The sequence below is a fragment of the Struthio camelus genome, chromosome 18 (assembly GCF_040807025.1).
Source record: "Struthio camelus isolate bStrCam1 chromosome 18, bStrCam1.hap1, whole genome shotgun sequence".
Taxonomy (NCBI): Eukaryota; Metazoa; Chordata; class Aves; order Struthioniformes; family Struthionidae; genus Struthio; species Struthio camelus.
Genome location: NC_090959.1, coordinates 11,686,056 through 11,710,372, shown reverse-complemented (window position 1 = coordinate 11,710,372; position 24,317 = coordinate 11,686,056). Strand labels below are relative to the sequence as shown.

Genomic DNA, 24,317 nt, shown 5'->3' with positions numbered 1-24,317 from the left:
CACAGTCAGCACATCACCCTTGTTATAGATCCATTCCTGTTTCTACATCATGCTTAAAAACAGAATTATATTCAAAAATATAGAGCTACATAGAAATAAAACTACCACCAAGATGATATGAGCAAGTTAATAGGGAAAAACGATCTATGGGATTGCAACAGAATTCTAATTTAGTTCAATCTTGAGGCACGTACTGTGCGGATGACACACTACATGAAATAAGCCAAATATTGTATTTGAACACTTGAAGCTGACAGTCAAGTCATCCATGTACACGTGCCTGGGATGAAAGGAAGTCTAAAGAGAACCTCTGGGAAGCCCTGGCCTCAGGATATTACATTAATAATTAAGGTGAAGTTGACATTGTGCTTTTAGTACCTTCACCAGTTCTGCTGTTATGCGCTGCTCTGAGAAGGAGCATGGTGTCTCTGAGCCATGCAGCAGGAGTTGCAGCCAGTCCTGAAATTGCTTTATAGTATTACCTTATGTGAACCTTTCATAACTCTTTGATATTGCTTTCTCAGTCTATAAAATAAGGAATTTTTGGTCTATATTATGATGGAATAGAAAGTCTGCCCCTGTGCCAGACACATCTCAGTCTGAGCGTGGTCTTAGTAACTCCTGTAACTTGTGACAACAGCATTAGAATATAACCACTTGGTCAGTATGCACATTACAAAAGGATATTAGGATCCACTTTGATTACAGTGAAACATCATGTCATCAAATGCACTTTTGGGGAGTTATTTTGCCATTGTGGGAAACATCCATATTTGGAAGGGATTTTTAAGTGTTCAGCACATAATTGCAAATTCCAGCAACGGAACATCCATGTTGGGCTGCCCCTGAAGCCAGAAAGTCAAATATGCATTTGAATAGGTTTGGGTGGCCAGAAATCTCAGGAACAGAAGATATTTTGAGAAGGGCTGGGAAGGTGGAATACTCCACCCCTCTGTGTATTTGCACCCAGTGTTTGTAAGCGCGGAGAGGCTGATTATCAAAGGCATAATCGGCAAGAGCTGCCAGGCTGGGGCAGAGCAAGTGCAGCACCTCTTCCTGAACAGCGCCAGCACCTGCAGGAGCTGGGGTGCTCTGGCCAGATCCTCCCCAAGGTAATTCATGCTACTTTTCTTGTTCTAGCTTTTCTTAGATTTTGCTTTTATTCTTCCTCGTGGTGCTACTTCTATCCTATGCTTCAGTTTAGACCTTGGGAGCTCTTATCAAGTGCTCAGCTTTTAAAAATATATATTTTTTGTTTGTTCTTTAAAGGACGTGGTGTTAAGTTTTCCATTGCTGTGCACTGGCATTTTCTGCAGATGGTGAGAAGAATAAAAAGATCTACTTTCTGATGGAGCGTTCTACCAGCCGGGTCAGAATCGCTCGCCTTTGTGACATTGTTGAACTGTTCCCTCAGTGAAAGCCCAGGGTGTGAATGTTTGAATTATTTTACCTTTCTCATTTGACTACAATACAGAATGTTTGAAAGAATTGTATTAAAAAATGACCTGCAAAGCCTTAATGACCGTAATATTGCATGCCCTGAATGCACAGCCAGCTAGCTGCCTAGCTGCTATTCAGATTGTTCTTGGGTGTTTCTTGTTTGCTCTGAGTGAGTCATTTCAGTCCTTCCTTCTCCTGTCCCTTCCCTACTGTCTAAAGTACATCCATTCCTCTTGCTAAACCAGTGATAACGCTCAGGGGCATTTGTCCCTGCTTTCAACCATACCTAACAAGTATTTGAGTTACCTTCTTCTGTAAGAGAGCAATCAAAAGCTGCATTGAAGGAGGGTAGGCAGACTTTCCAAAACCCTTTCTAAAACACATGAAAGGAGCTTATGGAGCACGTGGTAGGAGCTCTGCCTCTCCAGCTGGATACTGAATGACATGTTCTCACATTCACCTGTTTTCTGAGGGGCAGGATACAGGACAAGTATGTACTAAACAGCTCAGGATGCAGTCCTCGCCTGTGGCTGCACTGCAGAGTGCTTCTTGCATGAATTAAAGAATGCTAGGTCCCTCCTGTGCCTCTCAGATACATGCCAGGTTATTCAAATCTTTCCCTAACACTTACAAAGGAGACATATCTATAGTGAAATGAGATACAAACAGAACTAAGTAAAGTTGTTTTTTTTCTTTTCTGGCATTTACAGAAATCCAATAGACACTGTGACACAGGCAATTGTAATATTCTACTCTGGTCAATATATTAAAAGGGCAGGCTTATCTGGCTTAACTAGAGTACAAAGCAGATCACAGATTTTGTTTTAATCTTCTCATTTACCTTTCAACCTGTGAAAATGGTTACCACTTTGCCAGGACTAAAACAATGACTTTTGAGAATGAGGGAAAAGAAAGAAATTTATCAAGCCTTGAGGAATGCTATCGTTCATGCAACATAAAACAAACAAACAAACAAAAAAATCAAATACAACTTATCTTTTGGATTCTTTTCTTCATTACAACAGAAGCAGTGAAGCATAATCTGGAAAAGGAACTGCTTAAGAGCTGTGTCTAATCTGGAGGCTGGTAGTGCATGTTCCTTTCTAAACCAGTTAGACTGCATTCCAGTCGGTTTAAATGAGCCCCCCACAAGGATAATATCCTGGAAACTTAATATAAAAATCCGTATCCAGAAAGGAAGCCTAAGGATGACAACGAATTTTCTCTTCATCTTGTCCACTTCTAAGGGGTTTCTTTTCCTTTTTAAAAGACGTACTTGCATCAGGATCATCTCTTTTCCCCTCCCGGTCCCTGAGAATTATCTTGTCCCTATAAAAATTGCCAGACTTCCTCTTGTAAAACAGATGCATTGCCAGCAATACCTCTGAGGTCTGGCTAAAGGTTTGCTTCATACTCACAGCTTAGAGCAGAGATTCGGTGCTTTTCAGATACAGAACAAAGGGCACAAATAGGTCCTGCCCAGTGGTTGTAATAATAACCATTATTAATAATTGAGATATACCAAAATCATCCAACAGAGAGACCGAGTCAGCACCCTAAGAGACAGTGCAGCATTCAGAGTTGGAGAGTGGTTCTCAGACAGTGATTAATACCATCTGACTCTGCCCACTAGAGATAGGTATGTGGCCATATCCTGAGAGATATTGAGGACTTATAGTTCTCACATAAGTCACGACAAACTGGGAGTCCTCAGCAGCTTTTGAAAATCCAGTTGTTCACGTAAAGTTTTTAGCAGCATGCCAAAACGGGGCTTGGTCCTTAGATTTCTGCAGCCCAGAGTCAAAGACAGCAGTCTTCGTAAAAGTGCTAGTGAAAAAAGATGCCAAATGAGAGCCTTGTGGGGCCTTTATAGTGTAAGACAAGTTCCAGGGGCAGGTTTATCAGGTTTATATCAGCTCCATTTCCATACTGCATCTTATCAAGTGACCATGCTCATGGCCTCCAAAACTTCTTTTAAGAAAAGAAGGAAGTCCAAACTGCAAGTCTCTGATATGGGGTAATGCTGGAAGGTTTTAAAAAACATGCTGCTGCAATAGGCCTGGCTGACAGAAACTAGGATCTCCATAGAAGGAGGAAGGGACACGTAACTTGAGCTAGCATTGGGAGCCTCTCTTATTTTTCCTAAATCTTCTTGGTTCCATATTTAATAACTAGCTTCAAGCACACTGCGTTAGATTGAAGATGAGCCTCTGCCTCAGACCTGAAAAAGTGTCCCAAAAGAGAGAAAAATGGATTCATTCCTATAAACTAGAGCCTGGGAAAAATATAACTGTATCATTTAATGACAGTTAAAGCAGAGCTCTTTTATGCAAATCTCGGTCCATATGAATCAGCCGCAACAGTTTCTGCAGCAACAAATTCTAAATGCAATGGCAGAAATGAATGGCTGTGATGTTGTTTCCTTGCAACTTGAAATTCTGCCAATCTGATACCAATTTGTATGTGTACTATCACTTCTGCTGATACTCAGTTTTGTCTATAGGTGGCAGTGACCTTTCATGTTTTTCTTTAAAATAAGGCAGAAGCACTACATGCATAAATATCTTCCTTATTTTATTGGAGAGTCTGGGCCATAACTATTAAGCTGTGCCATTGACTGGAGTTCTGTACCCCAGTAACAGCAACATACTTGTTCCCTTTCTTCTGTAGCCACTTTCCCCTGAGCATGTTAAATGGGCAGTTGTAATAGATAATAATCAATTACTGTCACAAGGAGGAAAAATGTCTGAAGAGACTTCACATATGTGCATGATGGAATACTGTGCCTGGTGCTCTGGGTGCATACTCCAATCACAGTCTTTTTTTCAAAAATAGCCTTGATGTTTACCTCTTCCAGCTTTCTATGGGAGAGGGGGTTCTAGTGAGGGAAAGTCTTTTAAGATTCCACATGATCACTGCGCATGTTTTATTTCAATTAGAATTATAAATCTGATTGTAGAAAATGGGTAATCTCGCCTACAACAAAATACTCCAGAGATCCAGGGCCTGCGATTTCTGCAGTTAAAGATAACTTACTTGACATACGTCAATAGGAAACTGGAGTAATTGAGAATCAGGCTACAGATCATCATAGAAATAAAAATAAATAGGAATTCTGCCTCTCTCACTCCCCTCTGATATGTACTACTTTTGCAGCATATGAGAAAAAGGAAGCACATAACCTGCAAATATTCCATCCCCTGCTTAAGTTGTCTCCTGGCATAAACCTGGAGGTCTTGTGAATGGAAAAAAAAAGTAAATCCTCCAGATTCAACTAGATACTAAAATTACCATTGAGACTAAGCAGTAGGATTTGAATCTTGTTTTTTTCTCTTCCGATAGGATAATACTTAATGTTGCTAGGTAACAGAGTTACATAGCAAGGACAAGAGGCCATTGTATATCCATGGGGAAATGCTGGCGGTTTTCCACAATAAATCAAAAGTTCTGATTTATAGTGGAAATATCAGCGGAGAAGATAAAAATCGCTGTAGAACAGCTCTGCATTCTGAAATCGGGGCTGTGTCCCGCAGCCACTATTTATGCAGCAGTTCTCAGCAGCGCATGACTACAGTTCATGTTTCAGTATCTGTGGGGCCATTCAATGTCTAGCTCAGCATTAGGCACTTAGCAGAGAACAATAACCAAGTCTGGAAGAGAAGCCCAGCTTGGATTTCATTTCAGTTAGGATGCAGCATAAAATGGAAACCAGATCTGAACTAAAGCAAAGGTTTGTAGATTGGAGTTAGCAAAAAAACTCAACCAGCCTGAACTCTGTAAACAGTTAGTAGAATCAGATACTTGGGGATGTACGCTGAAATGAGACCTTCCCCCCAGTTCTCAGATTCAAATTCTAACGAACATGGTTTAGCAAAACTACTCTTTTCCTCTTTCTCTCCAATAGTCAAGGATTGTCTAATTAAAACACTCAGAAAGAAGTTGCTCTCTTCTGTACCTCTGCTGGTTCACTAATTATACAGACATAAATCAGAGCAATAATAAACTGGACAGCACCTAGTACCCATGGTACCTGTGAAGGAGATCTCACACCATGAGCGCTAAGGCTGGAGCTGGCTGCAGCCCCGAGTCTTCCGCCCTTTGGAGACCTTTCTCTTTCAAGGTGTGGCTCAGAATAACCTCTCCTTATTGTTTGTTTGTTTAGCTTTAACAGCATACACAGATCTTGAGCCAAAGTCAATAGGAACCTTCCTCTTGGCTTCAATCTGGTTTGCCCTTCAAGCATGTTGCTAAATTGGGAGTATGTTTGGCCTGAAGAATTTACAGTCTAAAGGCACAATGAGTTCAGCTAATATGTAAGTGTAGTTTAAATAATGAACAAAAACAGTTTTATGTGTACTTCCACATAGGACAGAGGCTGAAATTGAATCAAACATATCAATCCTGAAACAAAGTTTAAAGAAATCAGTGCTGGCTTTTCATTAATTCCAGTAGGTATTGCATTAGACCATGTAATGATCTATTAGTAATTAATTAACTAAGATTATGCCTGAATTGTAGTCAGAGCTGTGACTCCAGTGGGTATAATCATAAGAAAGCGAATCGTAAGCCAATTAGTTTAGGTAGCGGTAGTGTTGTAGCTGTAGCGACACAAGATGCAGCGTGCTCTAGAACTACGTCCAGGACTATAGATGAATGCTGAGGTGGTTGGTGCATATTGTCGCTGACTTGCTGCAGCCACAAGTGCTCAAACTAGCTAAGAAAATCTAGCTCAGGTATGTCTCTAAGCTGCGCTCGACCAGTGAAGCTGTCTAGGGCAGGCCAAGTATTTCCAAGCCACAGGCTAGGAGAGAATTTCCCCCAGATGATTTGTTAAACATAGCTGTCTGACATACAGGGCCTAATTTTCAGAGTTTAGGTGCATAATTTCTTTACCTGCTGCCTTTTTTCTCTTTTTTGTTTACCAGAAAGTAAAGAAAAAATATAAGAATCCCACATTGCTGTTGTAATTTATTCATTTATTTTGGTCTTTTTCACTATATTCTGCGTGGTGCTTGTGGTTGCTAACTCCAAGTATCTACTATCTACTGAGTCCTAACTAGCGCTGTAGGCGTGATTGCATCCAATTTTCCTCAGTAACCAAGAAGAGTTTGTTAATCTGTGCCTTTTTTAGTGTGCAGCTGTGAGCCCCTGTGCATAATCTGGTGCGAGTATGTTTGCCCTAGACTGCCGAGCAGGGCAGCTGCCCTGGGGAAAGCAGGTGGGGCTTCTTAGAAATTTAAACAGCCCGTCACCGTTTGCTACCTCCTAATTTGAATTAGGCAGGAAGCTCATATTGATGAGAAAGGTTGTGTTTTGTTTTTTTCTCTCTCCATCTTGCAGCTAATATGGGGAATACCTTGAGTGTCCCAGAAGATGCTGAAGAAGATAATACCTGCATGATCAAGAGTTACCAGGTAACCAAGAACTGCCTGCTCTCATTTTTTCTGATTGTTGCATAATACTGCCAAATCTCTTGATGTACACAATGCTAAGCGCCATACTGTTTGATATTTTAGGCTATATCTGAATCTCCTGAGAATATTAAAAATGGATCTGTTGCAGTTGTTCAGGCTACTTCTCCTACAATGAATGGTGAAGGTATGTACTGGGAAGTATGGCATGTTCACAATTCTTTTGCCACCAGACTGGCAAAGAGAGGTTTACATTGAAGCAACAATAAATACTGATGCATGATATCATGCTAAACGATGAGCTCATGTTTTAGCTCTTGCCTATGAACCAACAAATGTGGTTTTCAGAAGCTTGAGAGCTTAAAGGAGAGAAGATAGCAAACAGCAAAATAGGAAAAGAATTCCAGAGTTTTCTGGAAGCTATTTGTTTATTTGCTGTTGGAATTTGGCTCTGCATCTGGTCTAAAAAAATGATTAATAGATTGAATATTTTGATTAGTGTGAATATTGTAGGGTAGATGCACTTTGGCACTGGTCTCCTGCAGGCCTGCAGAAACCTCAGGGTGTTCTATAATAAACTACTACTGCCTGGGCTGTGGTGGGATTAGTGCCCCTTAAAAGCCTCAGAGGAATAATTACTGCAAAGTGCACAAGTTAGGGCCGCTCAGAGGAGTCCAGAGTGGCAGCAGCAGCAGTGTAAGGATGAGCAGGCCTGTGTTTCTGGGGGCACAACAGAAAACTTTTCTGCAGAATGGAATAAAAGAGAGCAGTTTGTATTTTGTGAAAGAGCATGAGATGTCTTTAGATAACATCCTGACATCCCTGATGCTAACTGGGAGTTACCAAGTGATGTCATTGTGCTCAGATGCCAGACTGAAACATCCACTGGTGTGGAAGCTGATGTTCTGGAGGGGATGCAGGAGATGACCAAAAAAAGAATGACGACTGAATGGATTAAATAATGTGAATTTATGTGGGCTAGAACCTAAATTAGTCAAGCTTTAAGATATTATCCGACTGCTGCGGAGGAATTAGACTTTCAGGAGGCAAATATTTGCTTTGTTGACCAGACTGCTTCGCCCTGCCAAACACATTCTTGGATCTCAGGGGGCACGAGGCTGGGCCTACACAGAAACTGGGCTGCAATACAGATCGTTACTATAGTTTTCTCTCTGGGAAAAGGTTAATAATGTACTCCAGATTTAAAGGTTTATTCTGAAATTGCCTAATGAATTATAATGATGTGTGAAGATAGGCAGTGTAGAACAGTACAGAGTTTTGCAAGGAGGAGGAGCACCTTGTGTTGGACAGAAAAGCCAGTAATGAGCTTAAGGAATGACCACTGCTTCCCTCCAGCTAACACTGAGTTAATTACCAATGAGTTCAACGTATCTTGCTTGATGATTTAACTTCTGTAAGGAGCTTGAAGAAAGAGTTTCAAGGGATATCTGCAGCTGAAATAACAGGCATTTACTCCACTGCTCTGGCCTTTCAGGTACATGACTATACAGGGTGGGTGTTTAGTGAGAGTTAGATTATTACAGTATCTGGTGTAGAAAAGGATGATGGAAGTGTAAAGCTACTAGTATAAATCATTTAAACCCCAAATACTATTGTATTAAAGGGGAAAAAGAAGCTAGTGTGAAATGGTTTTGAGGGGAGTGTGTGTTTGGTGTTTTTGCTTGCAATAGGGCCTTGTCTTGAAATTTTCTGTATGTGCTCAAGCTTTTGGCTTTCATGAGCAGTTTAACATTACTTTCTCTTGGAGAATAAGAGAATTTAAATAATATGTTGCAAGTTGATTATAAAAAATGAAATTGATTTTATTTTTTAGTTTTAATTTTAAGCCTTAGTTCCATGTTCCCACCCACAGGATTGTAAAGTCTGAGAAATCACCTCTTCTTTTCTGTTGAATCATATTTCAGGCCCTTTCAGCAGCAATTTCAACAAATTACATGGCAGAAATGTGAATGCACTTGCATTCCTCTAAGCGTTTCCATCTTGTTTTCTGATTCCTGATGCTGTGTTCCTGACTGGGTGCATTGTTTTGACTTCAAAGATGCCAAAAAGTTATTTGTTAACAGTAAAATATGTATAGGAACTTTTTTCTATCCTCTTTGTCATTTAGCAAAAGTGATTGGCTGGGAGAACTACAGTAATGTGGTAGCCAGTTCACCTGCAGTAATGCTTTTAAAACATAATGCTCCTGGACCTGTGCAAAAGTGGTTTTGCAATGAAATACCACTTCTTATCCTGAGCTGGGCTCTAACAATACCTCTCATATACAGAAACTTATCTTACACTCACATTTTAGAGGCAGTAGACCTTTGCCAAGAGAGCAGAGTATGTCCGTCTTATCTGCAGTGAGATCTTAATAAACGAAATCTAACTCAATGTCAGCTGCTTGTGTTTGAATTCTTGAGAATTTAGGGTACGGCACAATAATATATAGAGCTAGGTGTGTGACAGCCAGGGATGTGGCAAGTCTTATACTAACAACTAAGGTTTACTGTTATTTACCAAAACTTATTCAAACTGTTACAAAAGACTAGTGTTATAACCCAGACCTCCTCTCTCCTATTGCTGCTATAGGATGTATTAGATGTTATTTAACTGTTGCTTGGTTAACTAGAGCATGAGGGTGGAGGTTTTTCCTCTGTACACTAACAAACTCAACTTGATATGCCTTTATTATGTATAAAATGTGGGTGTTAGCCTGGAGGTTATACCCGGTATCTGACATAGCTTGGCTCTCATACAATGCTGTTCTACACAATACACGGATCAAAAAAGGAGAAACAGGTATGAGGCGCTTTTGTGGTGTATAGGTTTGAAGTGTGATGCACTTGATGACTGTTACTTCACCTATCTGGATGGTGTTAATGGCAAGTTAGCAACCAGATTTAAGTGATCACACCGGTGGCAGGCTGGACCCTGGGCTTCCCTAAGGAGAGCTGCCTGCCAGCAGCTGAACCCTGCTTTCTGTGTTTACATCTCTTTGAAAATCTGGTGTGAACTATATGGCCTGAGCACTAAAAATTTGTCTCCAAGCTGTTTTGAAAAGTTGTCTCCACATATTCATGGGCAATTGCTCTCAGCCACAGAAATGTGTCTCTGTCCTAGACTTTCAGCACCTCATTAATTTCTCTTACCACCTATTGCTGGCTTTGGAGCCTTACTGAGCACTGAACTGTGTGTTCAGGCAGCACTTGTGTGTAACAGTGTCACTTCAGATCACATCTCTGCAGATCCAGCCAAGTTAATTTTACCAATGTTTTCCTTATATTGGATTTCTTTCTGTTTTCAGAATGTAATAAAAGCCAACAACTTTCTCTGATATCTGTAAGAAAAGAAAATATTATTCTATTATTCATTGTTAAGAGAAACTTTTCAGCCTGTTATATCCAGTTGAAAAATCTAAGCTCAGAGAAAAATAATCAAAGACTGGTAATATGCAGATAGTACACTACGCAGCTCAGAATCTCCATTCTACGGCTAATTTCCTAAAGCCATCTAGCTATAATAAGTCAGTGGTTGCCTGTTTAAAAACACTTTTTTCTGCTGAAGTAAAGCAGCACAGTTCTGTGAAGTAAATAAATGCTGGATAATTTACACTCTCTGAAGACCTAGGAAATAAGTGTACATCTTATTTTTAATAAAAAATGCAACATATGGCATTATTTTACTTAAAGGGATTAACTAATTAGTATAATTACTATAATTACTGAATCAGTTTAAATAACAAGTTAAAAAATCGAACTCTCCTGTGTTGGTATTACCCATATTTTAATTTTATCATTATTTAAAAAGCAGTTAAAAATCATTAACTGTTAACATACCACTGAAATCTCACTGGTTTGTGTAATTTAGTATAGATCTTTGTGATAGAGAAGTGCAACTGCTGTTTAGAGATGAAAGTTATTCCTACAGAAAGTATAGCTGATAGTATTTCTAGAAAGAAATAATGCATGAAATAGTACTGTGACTTATTTTATGGTCATAAAGTGAGCATTTGTGGAGAAGGCAATAAAGCTCTTTCCTGTGAAAGATGTAAGTGAAGCAAGAGGATTTTATTAATGATGTTAGATGTATATTTGTAGTCTTTCCCTTGTTAGTTTGTGTTTCTGTGATTGCCAGTGACCTGCCCATGTGCTGTGCATTAAATAGTATAGATGATGAATGAGTCTATGAAATCTATATCTGCTAATATAATGAAAAAAGGAATCCAGAGAGTTAACTTAATATGACCAGAGGAAGTAATGTTATTTGGAAGAGCCCCATCACCATCTGCTTCACATCTGAGTGAGCAGATTGGTTACTGGTTCCCTGCATTTGCTGCTTCTGCTCCAACAGGCTGACAGATGTGTGGACTTAGGGATTCTTTCCATTACTTGCTTTTCCTGCTTCTACTGATTATCAAGATTGCAGACATTGCACAGAGTGGTAGCATCCATCTTTCTCTCCTATAAAATCATTTAAATAGTAGTGGTGCCCTAATGCTGCTTCTTGCCATCATCCTCTTTTGCAAGAGAGGATGGCAAATTTGGTCATGACTTTTCCTAATGTTTTGAGTTGGCCTCTTTGAACTGCAAGTAATCAAGTACTCAACAGGAGAAGAGAAAGAGGGCGCAACTAACAGCAGAATATCTCTGGGACTTAAATCATTAGGGAATAGAAAGGTATTAGTACAACAAGATGGGAAGAATTTTGTTTGTGTTTGGGTGGTCATTATATGTAGATCGTTTAAAATAGTAACCTGATTATTAATGTTCATGAACAGAAATATCATGTAGGAGGAAAAGCTTGATTAAGATGCAATTCATTTTCATGTTCCAGAGAATAAATCTGATCTAGCAAATTCTGCTACAAGCCAGCATCTGGAAGAAACAGGTGTGTTGCAATAACACTGCTGTGCATGTAGTGAGTGAAACACAATGGATTTTTTTAAGAATGGCTATTGCCATCCTTACTGTTCTCTTTTTTCTTTTCTAATTTCAATTATTTTCAGTAAATGTGTTAGGTAAATATCAGCGCTAATTAATTTCGTGTAACAAAATTATTCTTGGAGCATGAATGCACCTTCAAACACCACTGGCAGGAAATTCTGCTAAGCAAGATTGCAATAGAATATTAGCATAGGGATTTTCTTAATTGTTAAGAAAGGGGTAAAATGTCTTATTTTGGACTGCTGTAATGCTTCTGAAAACTCCAAGTCATTTAGTCTTGTTACAACAGGTTTTTGTGTGGTAGATATGCCAAAACGCTTCAAATACTGTATGTATTTAGAGACCAGAATTTTATGGCTACCTTAGCGTTACGACACCAGCTCAGCTCAAAGTATTAGAGGGGAAAAAAACCTGCACAGTAAGTATGCATAAAAATAGATCAGAAATGTTAAGTAGAAAAATCCACTTCTGTGTAACTTAGTATTTAGTTTTTTTTCATTAAGTGCAGTATTCATTGCAGTAACTCACTCAGGGCTCTTAGTAGTCCCTCATGCTAGCCCACACTGATGCTGCTAGCCCAGCATTTTTATAGTGCCAAATGCTGCCTGTAGCCCTTAATGGCGCCTTAATGGCCATTAAAGTCTATTGTCTCTGTAGTTATCAGTGAATTGCTAGGAACAAGATAATGCTGCAGTGCTATAATTACATTGCTTAAAAAAAAAAAAAAAACCCTGTTTGTAGTTGGCATGTATTCAGAATAGCCAGAGATGCTAACCATGTTTTTTAGCTAATGGCCTGCTTGATTCAGTTTCAAAAAGTATGGATTCTTCTGTTATCAAAAGCAACAGTATCAGAAAATACTTCTAGCACTTATTGTAGGGCATGTTCATCACATGCTAGTGGCCTAGAGGAGGAGAGACATCTACATCTATGCTGAGGACCTCGCCAGTTCAAGTTATTCCTCATACAATAACTAAAAATGAATTGCCTTATTGAAGTCAGGGTAAATGGTAGGAGGAAAGAAGTTGCCAATGTAAGACATCACAGGATCAAGTCTTTCTTTAGATTTCCCAGTGTCTAAGTATTAGCTATGAGAGGGTACAGAACTGCTGAAATCAGGCTAGCAAGCAAAGGCTAAGGAAAAGGAGCATGTTTAAAGAAGGGACGTGAAGGAGGTAATCTGGGAAAGATGAGTATCAGAAATAGGTGCCTATCCAGTACATTGCTTATGCTGCTGCCTGGAATAAACAGAGCAAACTGAACTTCAGAGGAAATCTGGTTATAGTGGAGGAGTGGGGGGAGGTGACTTTGAAGTGCTGGCCAGAATTTCTCTGGGTCCCTCTCTTGAAGGAGTTTGTCTCCCATATCATGTGTATCCAGTCAAGGTTTGGTGCTAGTCCCACAGATTAGCAACAGCAAATCAGGTAACAAAAGCTAGGAAAGCCTTTTTGGCCCTGGCTGACTCGGTAGCTCTGACCTTCCCTTTCACATCAGTCACCTCCTCAGGATTCCTTCTTGCATCTGCAGTCTCCTCTATTGCTGAGCTATATCTTAAGATTACTTGAAACTGGTCCTAAACCTCTAAAACAGATGCTTCACTGCAAGCTGATCTATACTACCTGCGTATGGGTTTCTGGGTACGTTAGGTTCTGTAATGAGCAGAAATAATACCATAGTTATACAGTCAGTTTTGCAGTTAATATGGTCAACCTAAAGTCTATGCTGGACTTAGAGGTTTGTTCATTATCTTTTATTCACTGGTTCTATCTCTTAAAATTGAACCTCTTGCTTTTTAAAATTCATTGATACTTCCGTAGACTTTGTCCCATTCTTGGTCAACAAAGATGATGTTATTCTTTGTCCTCGGCCTAGGAAAGTGCTTACTGCTAAAATCAAGTATACAAAAAGAGGGGGGAGAAAGTCTGTCAGCAACTTTTTTTGACTGGGGAAATGGAATCAGCATAATATTAAGCGTTACTCTTCTCTGTGCATTTTTTTTTCCAAAGTTATGGAAAAAATTATGGGCCTAATCTAGCAAAGCCCAGAAAAAAATATCTAACTTCAATGTGTTTTTATACAAGTGGGACTTTGTGCAGCTGTAGTCTTGCATTTGTTTACATATCTACTGAAGTGAAGGGGAAGGGAGAACAAATCTCCTGCACTGTGACTGTCTTGCGTTAAATACTTGGTTAGAAAATGTCTGTGTAGTAGTGTGAAATGCAATCTCACAGGAGTGATATAAACTGTGCATTAATTTTTAGCTTCAGAGTTGTTACTAATCTCATTCAGAGTAGGCTACTTTGATTTACTCGCACAACTGGCCTAGGATTTAGGAGGTTTTGCTTCCATTCCTAACTGCCTCTGGATTGCTAAATAATCTTGGAAGGAATTGTACTGGCTCTCTTTCAAAACGAAGATTCGTCCACTTTCAGCTCTCTGGCTTATAGCTGTTTCTATATGAATGAATGCAACAAATGGTGTGCTTTTATCATCAAGGCTCTGACAGAGAAATGGAACAGTGGAAGCTGTGTTGGGGCAGTAAGGATTAGAGTGCTCTAAAATAAATGGAATTTGGAGAAGAGCAAGCAGTTGGAGTTGAGTTTTCTGCCATATGGGGTTCAAGGGCCAGTGAATTCACTTGAGAGGTGAAATAAGCTTCAGCCTGCTACTTTGAAGAAGAAATCATTTGGGAAGAGATATTTGTGAAGATCCTTTGAAGTTTCGTGGACATCTTTGTGCATTTACAGGCAATTGCAGGGACTCTTAATGAAAATGAAACAGACTTTGTGGAAAGAAAAAAGTCTGAAATGAAATGTTTTGAGAGGCTGAACGATGTTGTCATCCGAATACTGGAATCTCAGTCTGTTTTCTCCTTCATTTTATTTTGTGAATATGGCATGAGTCAAACTCTTCTGTTCAGCCCACCGCAATAACATCTCCTCTCTTGGTGGTAGGATCTGCTCTGCTTGGTGTCTGAGCACACTGTTCCTTGAAACAGTTTGAACTAAGCTCATGCCATTGATATTTTCCAGGTCTTTCATTCCTTCCGTGATAATTAGAGAGAAAAGGATTTTGGTAGATTCATGAGGTACTTTTTGGTTAGTTTTCTTAATGATGAGCTTATATACCTATTTTCATACTAAATACAGTCTTCCTGTGTTTTATTTATCTATGACACAAAACAGAAGTTCTGCATCTATTACTATTTTCCAGTGGATGTTGTTTCTATTCTTTTAGCTTGGGGAAGTGTTTACTTTTTCTGAGACTGTCTTGCATGGCCCTGTTTGCCTTTCTAAGGCTTGTTTCCCAGGTTTCCAACTATAAAGTAATTAGTGCTTCAGTCCTTTTTCACAGAGTACTCTAGGAGGCTTAGGAGCTGATACTTAGTGGCCTTAAGTGATAAGGAGTGGCGATCAAAGTTATCTGTATCTCTTTGCATGCCAGTATGTACAAATAGGTGCATATTGAATATTACTGACAATGGAAATTCTTGCCAGTATGAGTCATTTTCTTACTTGAATAGTAACAGAGAATCCAGGGAATAAATTTTGCCTATTAGGGTACACACAAAGAAATGAAAATCTATTTACCTGAACAGAACGGGACGTACTTGAGCACTCTACCCTCTTTGTGCGCTTGCACATGCACAGAACACAATAAGAAGGCATATTCCAGAAGAAAAATGTTAGAAGTAAAAAAGCTAAAAGAACCAGCTCTCCTGGCAGCTGGTAAAATGCTAGCCACAGTTGTGAATCTTGCCACGACAGTCCTCGCTTTGTCAGCTGTTGCCTCTATTGCTGGCAAGTATTTCAGTAAAGTCAAATGACGTTTACACTGGCATGCCAATGTGCTCTTGCACTTCTCTCCTCTCTGTTTTATGGAAGTTCCTAGCTCCTGCCAGTCTGCCCGGACAGTGCGCTGTGAAACAACAGTCCAGCGGGGACTTCCAGTGAGTTAATGTTGTTGAGAATGAGATGTTTATGTCCAGCTGCTGGGACTGTGTTTTTGTTCTGTTTTTGCACAGAGACATGATTCTGGCTTCTGAGTGCTATCACAAGAGAATAATAATAAATGGATAAGAACATACTGGTCATTACTGTATAGTGCCTGCTTAATGCTGACATACATGTACTATTATGTAAAATCCCAGGGGAAAATTTAGAGAGTTCGTGTAATTTCACTGTAAAAATGAACTGGTGGTTTTGAAAGCTATGATCTAAAAATAGGCCTTTCTTATCTGAAAGGAATTTAATACAGATTTAAGGTTCATTTTTTTTTATGAAAGACATCTTAGTCAAATTTTATTAGTATGTAGGGCTTCATTTTTTTGTTATACAATAAAGTATGAAGGGCATAATATTGACTGAAGACAGTTACAATTATCATCTGAAATAATATCAGTTTCACATTGAAACTGACAATTTTTAAATTCTAATTTAACAAGTCAGTTTGAGACTGACAGTTCTGCACATTTATAATTAGATCTAAATTCATGCTTGAAATCTGTGGTGATGATTGACAGTGAGATTATATATATTCCAGTCAAAAAGTAGAGAAGAACAGCTCAAGCCAAGGGGAAGCTGTAAGGCTTATCTCTCTACAAGACTTCTCTTGTTTACTGAGGTTTCAAACCACATAATCTGTCTGTGATTCAGTCTCCAATGTGCAAAACAGATATAAGAAAGATTTCTTTCTTCTGTCTCTTATTTGTCTTCTGTAAAGCACAGCCCTTTTTCTATCTGCCTGTACAGTACTAGGGATTCTCATCTCAGTTGTGATCAAAGTGCCATTGTAAATCATAAAATATACTTTAAAGATAAAAGATTTTTTTCACATCTAAAGTATGATGGTCACGAATATACAAGGGAGAATTATCTGTGAGAATTTTGATGGGGAAAAATATGATTAAGAACCCCAGCTCACGCTAACTTGTAGACAATGGAAGAAAAGTGCAAGTAGAAATTGTACAGTAGTAAGGATGCAGCAAGGCAAGAAACAGTGTTGGAAAAAACGAATGAAATAAGCTATGACTACAAAGCCCTTTGGGAAATTTGGCAAGCCAGGAAACAAAATCATTCCTCTGTTCCATCCTCTATTCCTATTTTAGCTTTCAAAGTGTTATATCAATATATAACTTTGTCTCAAGTCTTATTAATTTTTACATATTGCTCTGTAATGCAAAAGTAAAATATCCTTAAACAAAATGGAATCCCCCAGTCCACTTGATTAAAATGCTGAAGACATCAGAGTTGACTGGCATTTCTTTTAGTGTGCCCACTAGACTAGTCAAAAACTGCAGCCACTGACTTTGCCACTAGGATAGCAGTGCAGAGAACATAAAATTTGCACTGACTTCAGTGACAGAGGATAGAGGAAAGAAATCAGGCAGGCAGGTACAATGGATGAGCTGCCGCTTGTATTTTGTGCAGGAAAACAACAGGATCTTTAAACAAGTTACACTGTGTGTGGTCTTCCCTGAGGCTCCACGTTTCAGAATTAGTTTATTAAAGAGCGAGGTCACCATGATTAATTGTACAGCTAGTATAACTTCTTTGCTGTGGTGGATAATTACTGTTTTATGCTTCTGTTTGTAGTGGATGCAAAGGCAAGTGTTGCACGGGATAATGTGGCTGTTTCTTCCCCGAAGACAATGGAGATAAGCTCCGTTTCTGATGCAGGCGGAAAGAATCTGGGGAACGACGCCAAGAAACCCATGCCATCTGCTAAATCTCGTTCTGTCTTTGCATTTTCATGGCCTGTACCAGGGCGTACTGAAGATCAAGCTACAGATTCATCAGCTGGATCAGCTAAACTTGATGTCAGCTCAGAGATGCCCGAAGTGAACAAAGCACTAAGTCAAAGCGTGGAGTTTCCTGCAGCAGCTGCACTGGAGCAATGCTCACATAAAAACCTGACCCAGGCCCCTCCTGCAGCATCACTTAGTGAAGTCGAACTCACAGCACCGGGGACACCTGAGGGAGACGATGCAGCTGTGTCAGAGCCAAAACAAGTAACCTTTTTTGATAGAATCTTCAAACTGGAGAAGAAAAAGGAAAGGAGTAAAACGCAAATTGATCCCCAAGAGGAAAGGCAGACTTCAGACACTCCTGACGGAAGCATCCCAGCAAAAGAGGCTGTCGGATTACAGAGCACATCAAGCAGTGTCCCACAGGGGAAGGCAAGTGTTTGAATAGGAATATCCATTTCATGCTTAATTAAGTCTCTTAGGAATATTAAAAGTGTAGGACAAATTCATGTCATGATGGCTGTGTGGATGAATCAGTGTTACTCTTAAACGCACAGGAAGTAACCCCCTGAAGGGTGGCTGAATAGGGGTATGGGAGAAGCATCTATAGCAAAGGAATAACAGCTGTCTGCTTCATGACTAAATGTTGGATGATGAACAGCAGCTGACTATAAATGAAAACAAAAATACCTGAAAGTAAAATGGTTTCCTAAGCTTTAGGAGTCTAGAGTTTGACTTTGGATGGTCTAAAATTCTTTGGCATGTTTTTGTCATGCTAATAAAAATACTTCTCTTGAGCAATAGCTGCTTGTTGCATAGCTTACATACTAGAATTAAGAATAATATACGCAACAATTTTTGATGGTCTTAAGCTTTTGTGTTTTTTTTTTTTTAGTCAAAGAAATACAGTTCTTAGAATTAATTTTACAGGAGGAGAATGCAAAGTAAGAAATTAGGCAACTTATCTGAGAGAGCACATTAATCAAAGAAAGGAGCTGAAAAAGGATTTGAGTTCAGTGTGCTTCATCAAGCATCATGGAACTGTGTCGCTACTTTTCACTGTAGCCATTTTGACTCAAATATAATGATCATTTTATCTAAGGCAGAATGGGAGACAGCAATAGAGAAGTCAGATTTTACTTGTGTTATTTATTCAGGATCATCAGTGTGATAAAATTGTCAGAAGGAAATGAAATCGAAGTCTACGCTAGTCCTAAGTTACTAGAACACATGAGCGCAGCATCACAGTTAAGTGTCGGATTCTTCACTGGTGTAATTCGTTGCCTACAGCCAAGTTCCACTTTAGCCTAGAAGAGTACTTACAGCCTTTTTTTCCAAGGACAGCAGGATGAGATTTTATATCTCCTGTGAAGTTTGATATCAACAAATACAGTATATGATTAATATTAAAATAACTAGACTGCTGAAAAAGTCAGTCCCCTGGGTAAAGTGGCATAACTGTCATTAGCTTCACTGCAGAAGAGCCAGTTTATACTACTTGATGATATAGTTCAAATCCTGTCTAATTTAGGGAACAGGAGGCATAAACTAGCTGCATGACCACTAAGCAAAATCTATCTGAAAGTGCATTATTAAGCATAATTATTGTTTTGTAGGAATCCAGTCCAGCTTTTCCAGCAACACTGTAGTATGATCACTAACTCTTTAAACAGTGTTGAACGTAGCTCGGAAAATGCTCACTGCCTGTACTGGTATCACTGCAGGTTTCTTCCAAAGGTCTCTTTGGTTTCTATTCCTCTAACTGGTATTCTGTACCTTCTGCTCAAATCTGAAGATTTCAACACTCATCGATTACAATTCTCTAAAGTTTAGTTGTAGAGTACAAACACTTTCATTTTTGACTACTGCCTTTCAAAAGCAGCACCCGTCACTAGCATCTTGGACAGCTGTATACATGCACTAAAAGAATCTGTAGTTTTGGCCTACTAGGATCTCAAGTCATTTGCTACATAAACAGAGCTGCATGAATAATCCATAATAAATAGTGCATAGTGCCATTTCCTCTGTTTGTGGCTATTCAGATTGAAGTTTTCCAACATAATCACAATATTTGCAGGAACTTACAAATATACATGAAGGATAAGTTTTGCCTGTGGCTCACAAGAACTGCTACTTTTACAACTGAATGCAAAATTTAGTTTATTTCTTATTTTGTTGTGATTGCAAACTACAGAATGTGAAAGTTCAGTTGATGCTGTGGAAGTAGTACAATGTGAAATGCGCATGCTATAATGAAATGAGCAATTGCAAGTAGCTTTAACCAGGAATTAGAGTTAAGTGTTTGCTGGTAGCAAATACTCGTATTGGGAAAGCTCAAGTAAGCAACTGTACCAAGGCCTGAGAGGAGAAAAAACCAAGAAAATCAAGTCTTTTTTTTCCTCCTAGCTCAAACAAATATTGAAAACGTTTTTGTTCATGCAGATCTAGCTTCTTATGGCAGTGACGTCTGGTTTTCCTATTCATTTTTTATTTCTGTTCCCATCTTCATCTTATATGTTTCCATATGTTAAACTTTACTAACGGGAATAATCCAGAAATCCTAGGCACTCATCAGATTTAGGTTTTGTTTGGTATGTTTGTAAGTATTTGCAGGATCCTAGCCTGCACAACAGTCTTTATGCCCGGGGGCTTGCTTCTGGGCAGGTCTCCTGTTTAACGAATGTGCCTGTACATCCTTTACACCTGTGCTTAAAGATGCACCACTGAAAATGTTTGACAGCCCACAAAATCAGGGTCTGGGTTAGTCACTGTAAATGACAATGGCAGAACTGGGCCATAAGGGAGCATGAAATTTTAACCTTATCTTGAATTTTCTGACCACATCTTTTGCCTTTTATCCCTCAAATACACAGAAGTGTGTGTGTTGGAGGGAAGGAGGGCTGTTAAGACCTTTCCTGGCAAGAATATTGACTAAACACTTTTGATATGCTGCCAAACTTGCTTTAACTCCCTTTTAAAAACAAAGGCTTTGGCTCTGCCTTCCAGCACAGTTGCCCGCTGTTCCCTATAAAGTTGCTAGTTGTCGTGTAGGATGAGAGAATGACTAAGTCTAATTTACCAAACAGCATCTAACTTAATTGCTGTTACTGTAGTAACTACAAACTGTTACCAAACAATTGTTCTAAAAATCCAGATATCGCTGCCAGCACAGCTTTTTTTTTTTGGTGGATTATGGCTTGTAGTATTTGTAAGAGCTAAAGCAAAGTTTCCCTGAATTGAGTGCTAACACACAACAAACTCTTGCTGGTAAAAGAGAGACTCTGCAGTCATAGCTTCGGAGCTGCACAAACATTCTGTGTTTGGTGAACCAGTCTTTATTTTTTGTGGTCCACAAAACTACATTCAGAACACAGTATAATTAAAACAAGGACAGAATTCATGAATTCATGAAGCATTTACTATTTAAGCCAAAGAAAAGATAAATTATATGCCTGAAATGTTTCACTGAGCTATAATTCACACAAACAAAAGTGCTGGCAGGAATACATTCTTTTGATATATTTTTTCTAATGACTGAATTAAAATTACAGTATAATTATTTAAGGTGTTTTCTACCCCCAAATTTGGCTCCTCAGAGAAATGAATTGAATATTTACACAGGATCTGATAGCTTCTAATGCTGACTTTCTTCTCTTATTTCTGGAGTTTTCTTTCATTATTATTTGTCTCTAGGGCTTTGCACAGCATATTATGGAGTCAGCTGCTGTAGAGGTTTTTGTGGTCGACTACTGCTCTGAAATTGTGGTAATGTAAGACTCCATGTTATCTCTCCTCTCTCCCTCATTTATATACTGAGAGCCTGAGTCTGTATTCCTTTCTACAGCAGTACACCCATGAAAGCATGAGATGGATCACTGTCTACCAAAGTCCAGATTTGTTTGATACATCTCCATAGCCAATAGGAGTCTTGGCTTGAGAATTGTGGTGTAGGAGTCTCTTGGGCAGTGGGTGATTATGGGGCTGATGTGTTGAGGGGTTTCAGGGCGGTGTGATACCTTGAGCTCTGCACCCTTGGCTCTATCGTTCATATCTGCTAGGCAAAGTCTGGCTTTAGGAGAGAGGTGTGTTGGAACAGCTAATGCTGCAAATGGCAAGAACTGTTGCCTCTGCAACTGCCCTGTGTGTGTGTGTGTGTGTGTATTTAAAAGGAAAAACTCAGGCTGTTTGACCCATTGCTGCTGAGTTTTATAGAATCAGGACTTTGACTGAAGTTAATATTGTTTAGCAATATATATTCTGCCTCCTGCTTCTCTGCTCTGCTGCTCCATGTTTTTTTGCCCTTTTAATATCTTAAATAAAGCCAGCATTTTTCATATGACCAGAGCTGTTGAGGTGGCATCCTGGGGAGAAGGGCTGCTGAAGCCCAGAACATGGGCTGTCCATGTTCTGCATAGAACATACTGTTCCTGGAGTGACTCTGGCCTGCAACTGGCAGCTGTACAAAGTGGTGTGTCAGGCCCTTACAAGAAACTCCTAAATAGCTTGTTGAGGCATTTTGAACTACTGTGCTGCTTTCTTCCTGGGCGAATTTGGAAAATGGTGGGTGTAGAGTTAGACAGAATTCTGTTCTTGTAAGTAAAATCGTGTGTTTTTAACTCGTTGAATGCTGCATGGAGACAGGCCCCTCTATGCTCGTGTTTCCTGGTGCCAAATTAGCCCTCTGAAGTTTTAACTGCATGTGATTTCTGTGTTTAATCTCCCAGAGTTACCTACAGCAGTCTGTCCTTTGTAAATCCTATACAAATACTGGTTTTAAATCCCTTAGTAAAAGGACAGGTTCTCAAGGGCACAACTTTAAAAAAAAAAAAAAAAAAAATCTCCTAATAAAAATGGCACTGAACAAGCAAGTCTAACTAGTACTTTAAAAAAAATGAATCATCTTTGTCATTTAGAACTCTAGGCAGTCTTTTGAGAGAGAGTTTCAAAGATGATATGTACTGAAGACAAGTGGACGAGCTCAAGCTCACTTGTTTTCCTGGTCCTTTCTTTTTCCTTTCAAGTAATCTGGGCATCTAGTTTCCTAACAACTGCTAACTGCTTCTATGGTCGTCATTTTTTAAGTGACCAAGTAGGTGTATTGCTCTCTAGATAGTTGGGGCTGTTCATTTGCTGAAGAAATATTGTACTGTTACAAATGATTGCTCATTCAATAAAGTCTCAAATTCCCTACCAAAATCAATTCTACTGTTGTGTTTGCACGATTTGCTTCTCTAGTAATAATTGACAGATCCAGCCCTCATGAGTTTACAATATCAATGGGTAAACAAAAGGGAGGAGAAAGAGTACTATTGATAACAGACTTGGAAGTATTGATAGCAATATTTAGTGTTCTTTAAATGTTAAAAAGGGAAATGCTGAGTGGGATTTGAAGATGTTTCAAAGTGTTCTCTTGCACAAGGTTTGCACTGGCTTTACCTGTGCAGGCTCAAGTCAAAAGTGGCCAGAGTAGCAGACAAGCCGAGTAGAAGGTGGGGCCAAGCTCTCTAAACTTGTATGAACAATTGGTTTAAAATGTCTTTTAAAAATCAGGGTACTTCTCAGATATCTATATAGAAAGTAACTTTAAGAATATTATCTGCTTGAGCACTGGAAAACTCTTCTGGGCTCTGATAAATCTGATTCCAGAAAGAAAAGAGACAGTGGTATCTGGCTTAGAAGAATTATTCATGTTTTGGGTTGTTGCTTTTCTTTGTCATGTTTGTTTACTAGATAAAAATTATTTCTGGAATTGCAGAATACAGAGTATCTGAAGCAGTCTTTGTATGGTACTTTCAGATACTGAGCCACGAGAGGCCAAAATTTCAGTGTTTGTTCCTATTCACAAGTTCTCAATCTTGCCCATAAGAAAATGGTGTTGTTTGGGATGCAGTGTGCAACTTTACTTGTTTTTTATACTTGGTAGCTCAGAAAAATATTCCTCCAACCAATGGCAAATATTGAATATATTAGAAAAGAGGGGAAAGATGTATAAATGCTCAATTGTTCTAAACATGTAGGCTGGAGAAGTATGGTTGGAATTAGGGTTGTGACTTTCAGAGCAACATAAAGCAAGTCACAAATGTTACTTTTACATTCCACTAGAAACTAAGCAAGCCAGGACTGAAGAAACTCTGCCCCCTTTTTTAGGAGATAGATGACTGCAACCAAAAAGACAAGCAGCAGGACGCAGCAGGTGTCAACTGTGCCACTACTGAGCAACCTGAAAAGGCAGAGGTAAAACAAGAGAACCCTCAAGGAGCTGCTGCAGTGGACAACAATAATTCTGTCATGAGTTTCCTTAAAACGCTGGTAAGTCTACATGCCTTTAGTTTTCATTTCTAAGCTATGTTTTAAATTAAAGCTGCTCACAAAAATCCCATGTGGATATTCTTAGCTAAATGCAACATGCTCAGTCACAGGCATCAAGGAGTAATGTTATGAAGCCAAATAGATGACTTAGAATGATCTGAGACTGACAGATATGTAGATACAGCACAGTTGTGATCAAATGATGTTTTACTCATATAATAGCAGGGGAAGTTTTCTGCTTCCAGAACTGGAGGTATTTAGCTGTCATATGTCTTTAGCAGGTCTCAGTATGCGTAACCGCTGCATGCTGAAACTTATTTTGAAAATCTGTTGTTCATTTTCATGGAGTGATAGGATGTATGAGCTGGAGAAATCTATTTTTGGTTGGGATAGTTTTCTTAGTCACTGCCCTGAAGTTACTCTCAAGACACATTTGTATTACAAATTTTCCCACCTAGAAAATAA

The 24,317-nt window shown here is 39.1% G+C and overlaps 1 protein-coding gene across 8 annotated transcripts in view; it reads left to right on the top strand.

Moving 5' to 3' along the window:
- The first annotated feature begins 988 nt into the window (after positions 1-988).
- Positions 989-24,317, top strand: part of BCAS1 (brain enriched myelin associated protein 1) — a 59,189-nt gene continuing 35,860 nt past the window's right edge. For 5 of the 8 annotated variants that reach the window (XM_068911939.1, XM_009684015.2, XM_068911938.1 and 2 more), the window contains exons 1-5: positions 989-1,112; positions 6,781-6,854; positions 6,957-7,038; positions 17,392-17,975; positions 23,691-23,852. In XM_068911939.1, coding sequence (XP_068768040.1) covers positions 6,786-6,854; positions 6,957-7,038; positions 17,392-17,975; positions 23,691-23,852 — 897 coding nt within the window. In that variant the 5' untranslated portion in view covers positions 989-1,112; positions 6,781-6,785. Of the gene's footprint in view, positions 1,113-1,269; positions 1,320-6,780; positions 6,855-6,956; positions 7,039-17,391; positions 17,976-23,690; positions 23,853-24,317 lie in introns of all 8 variants that reach the window. The other 3 variants (XM_068911936.1, XM_068911940.1, XM_068911937.1) reach the window with 3 other exon arrangements.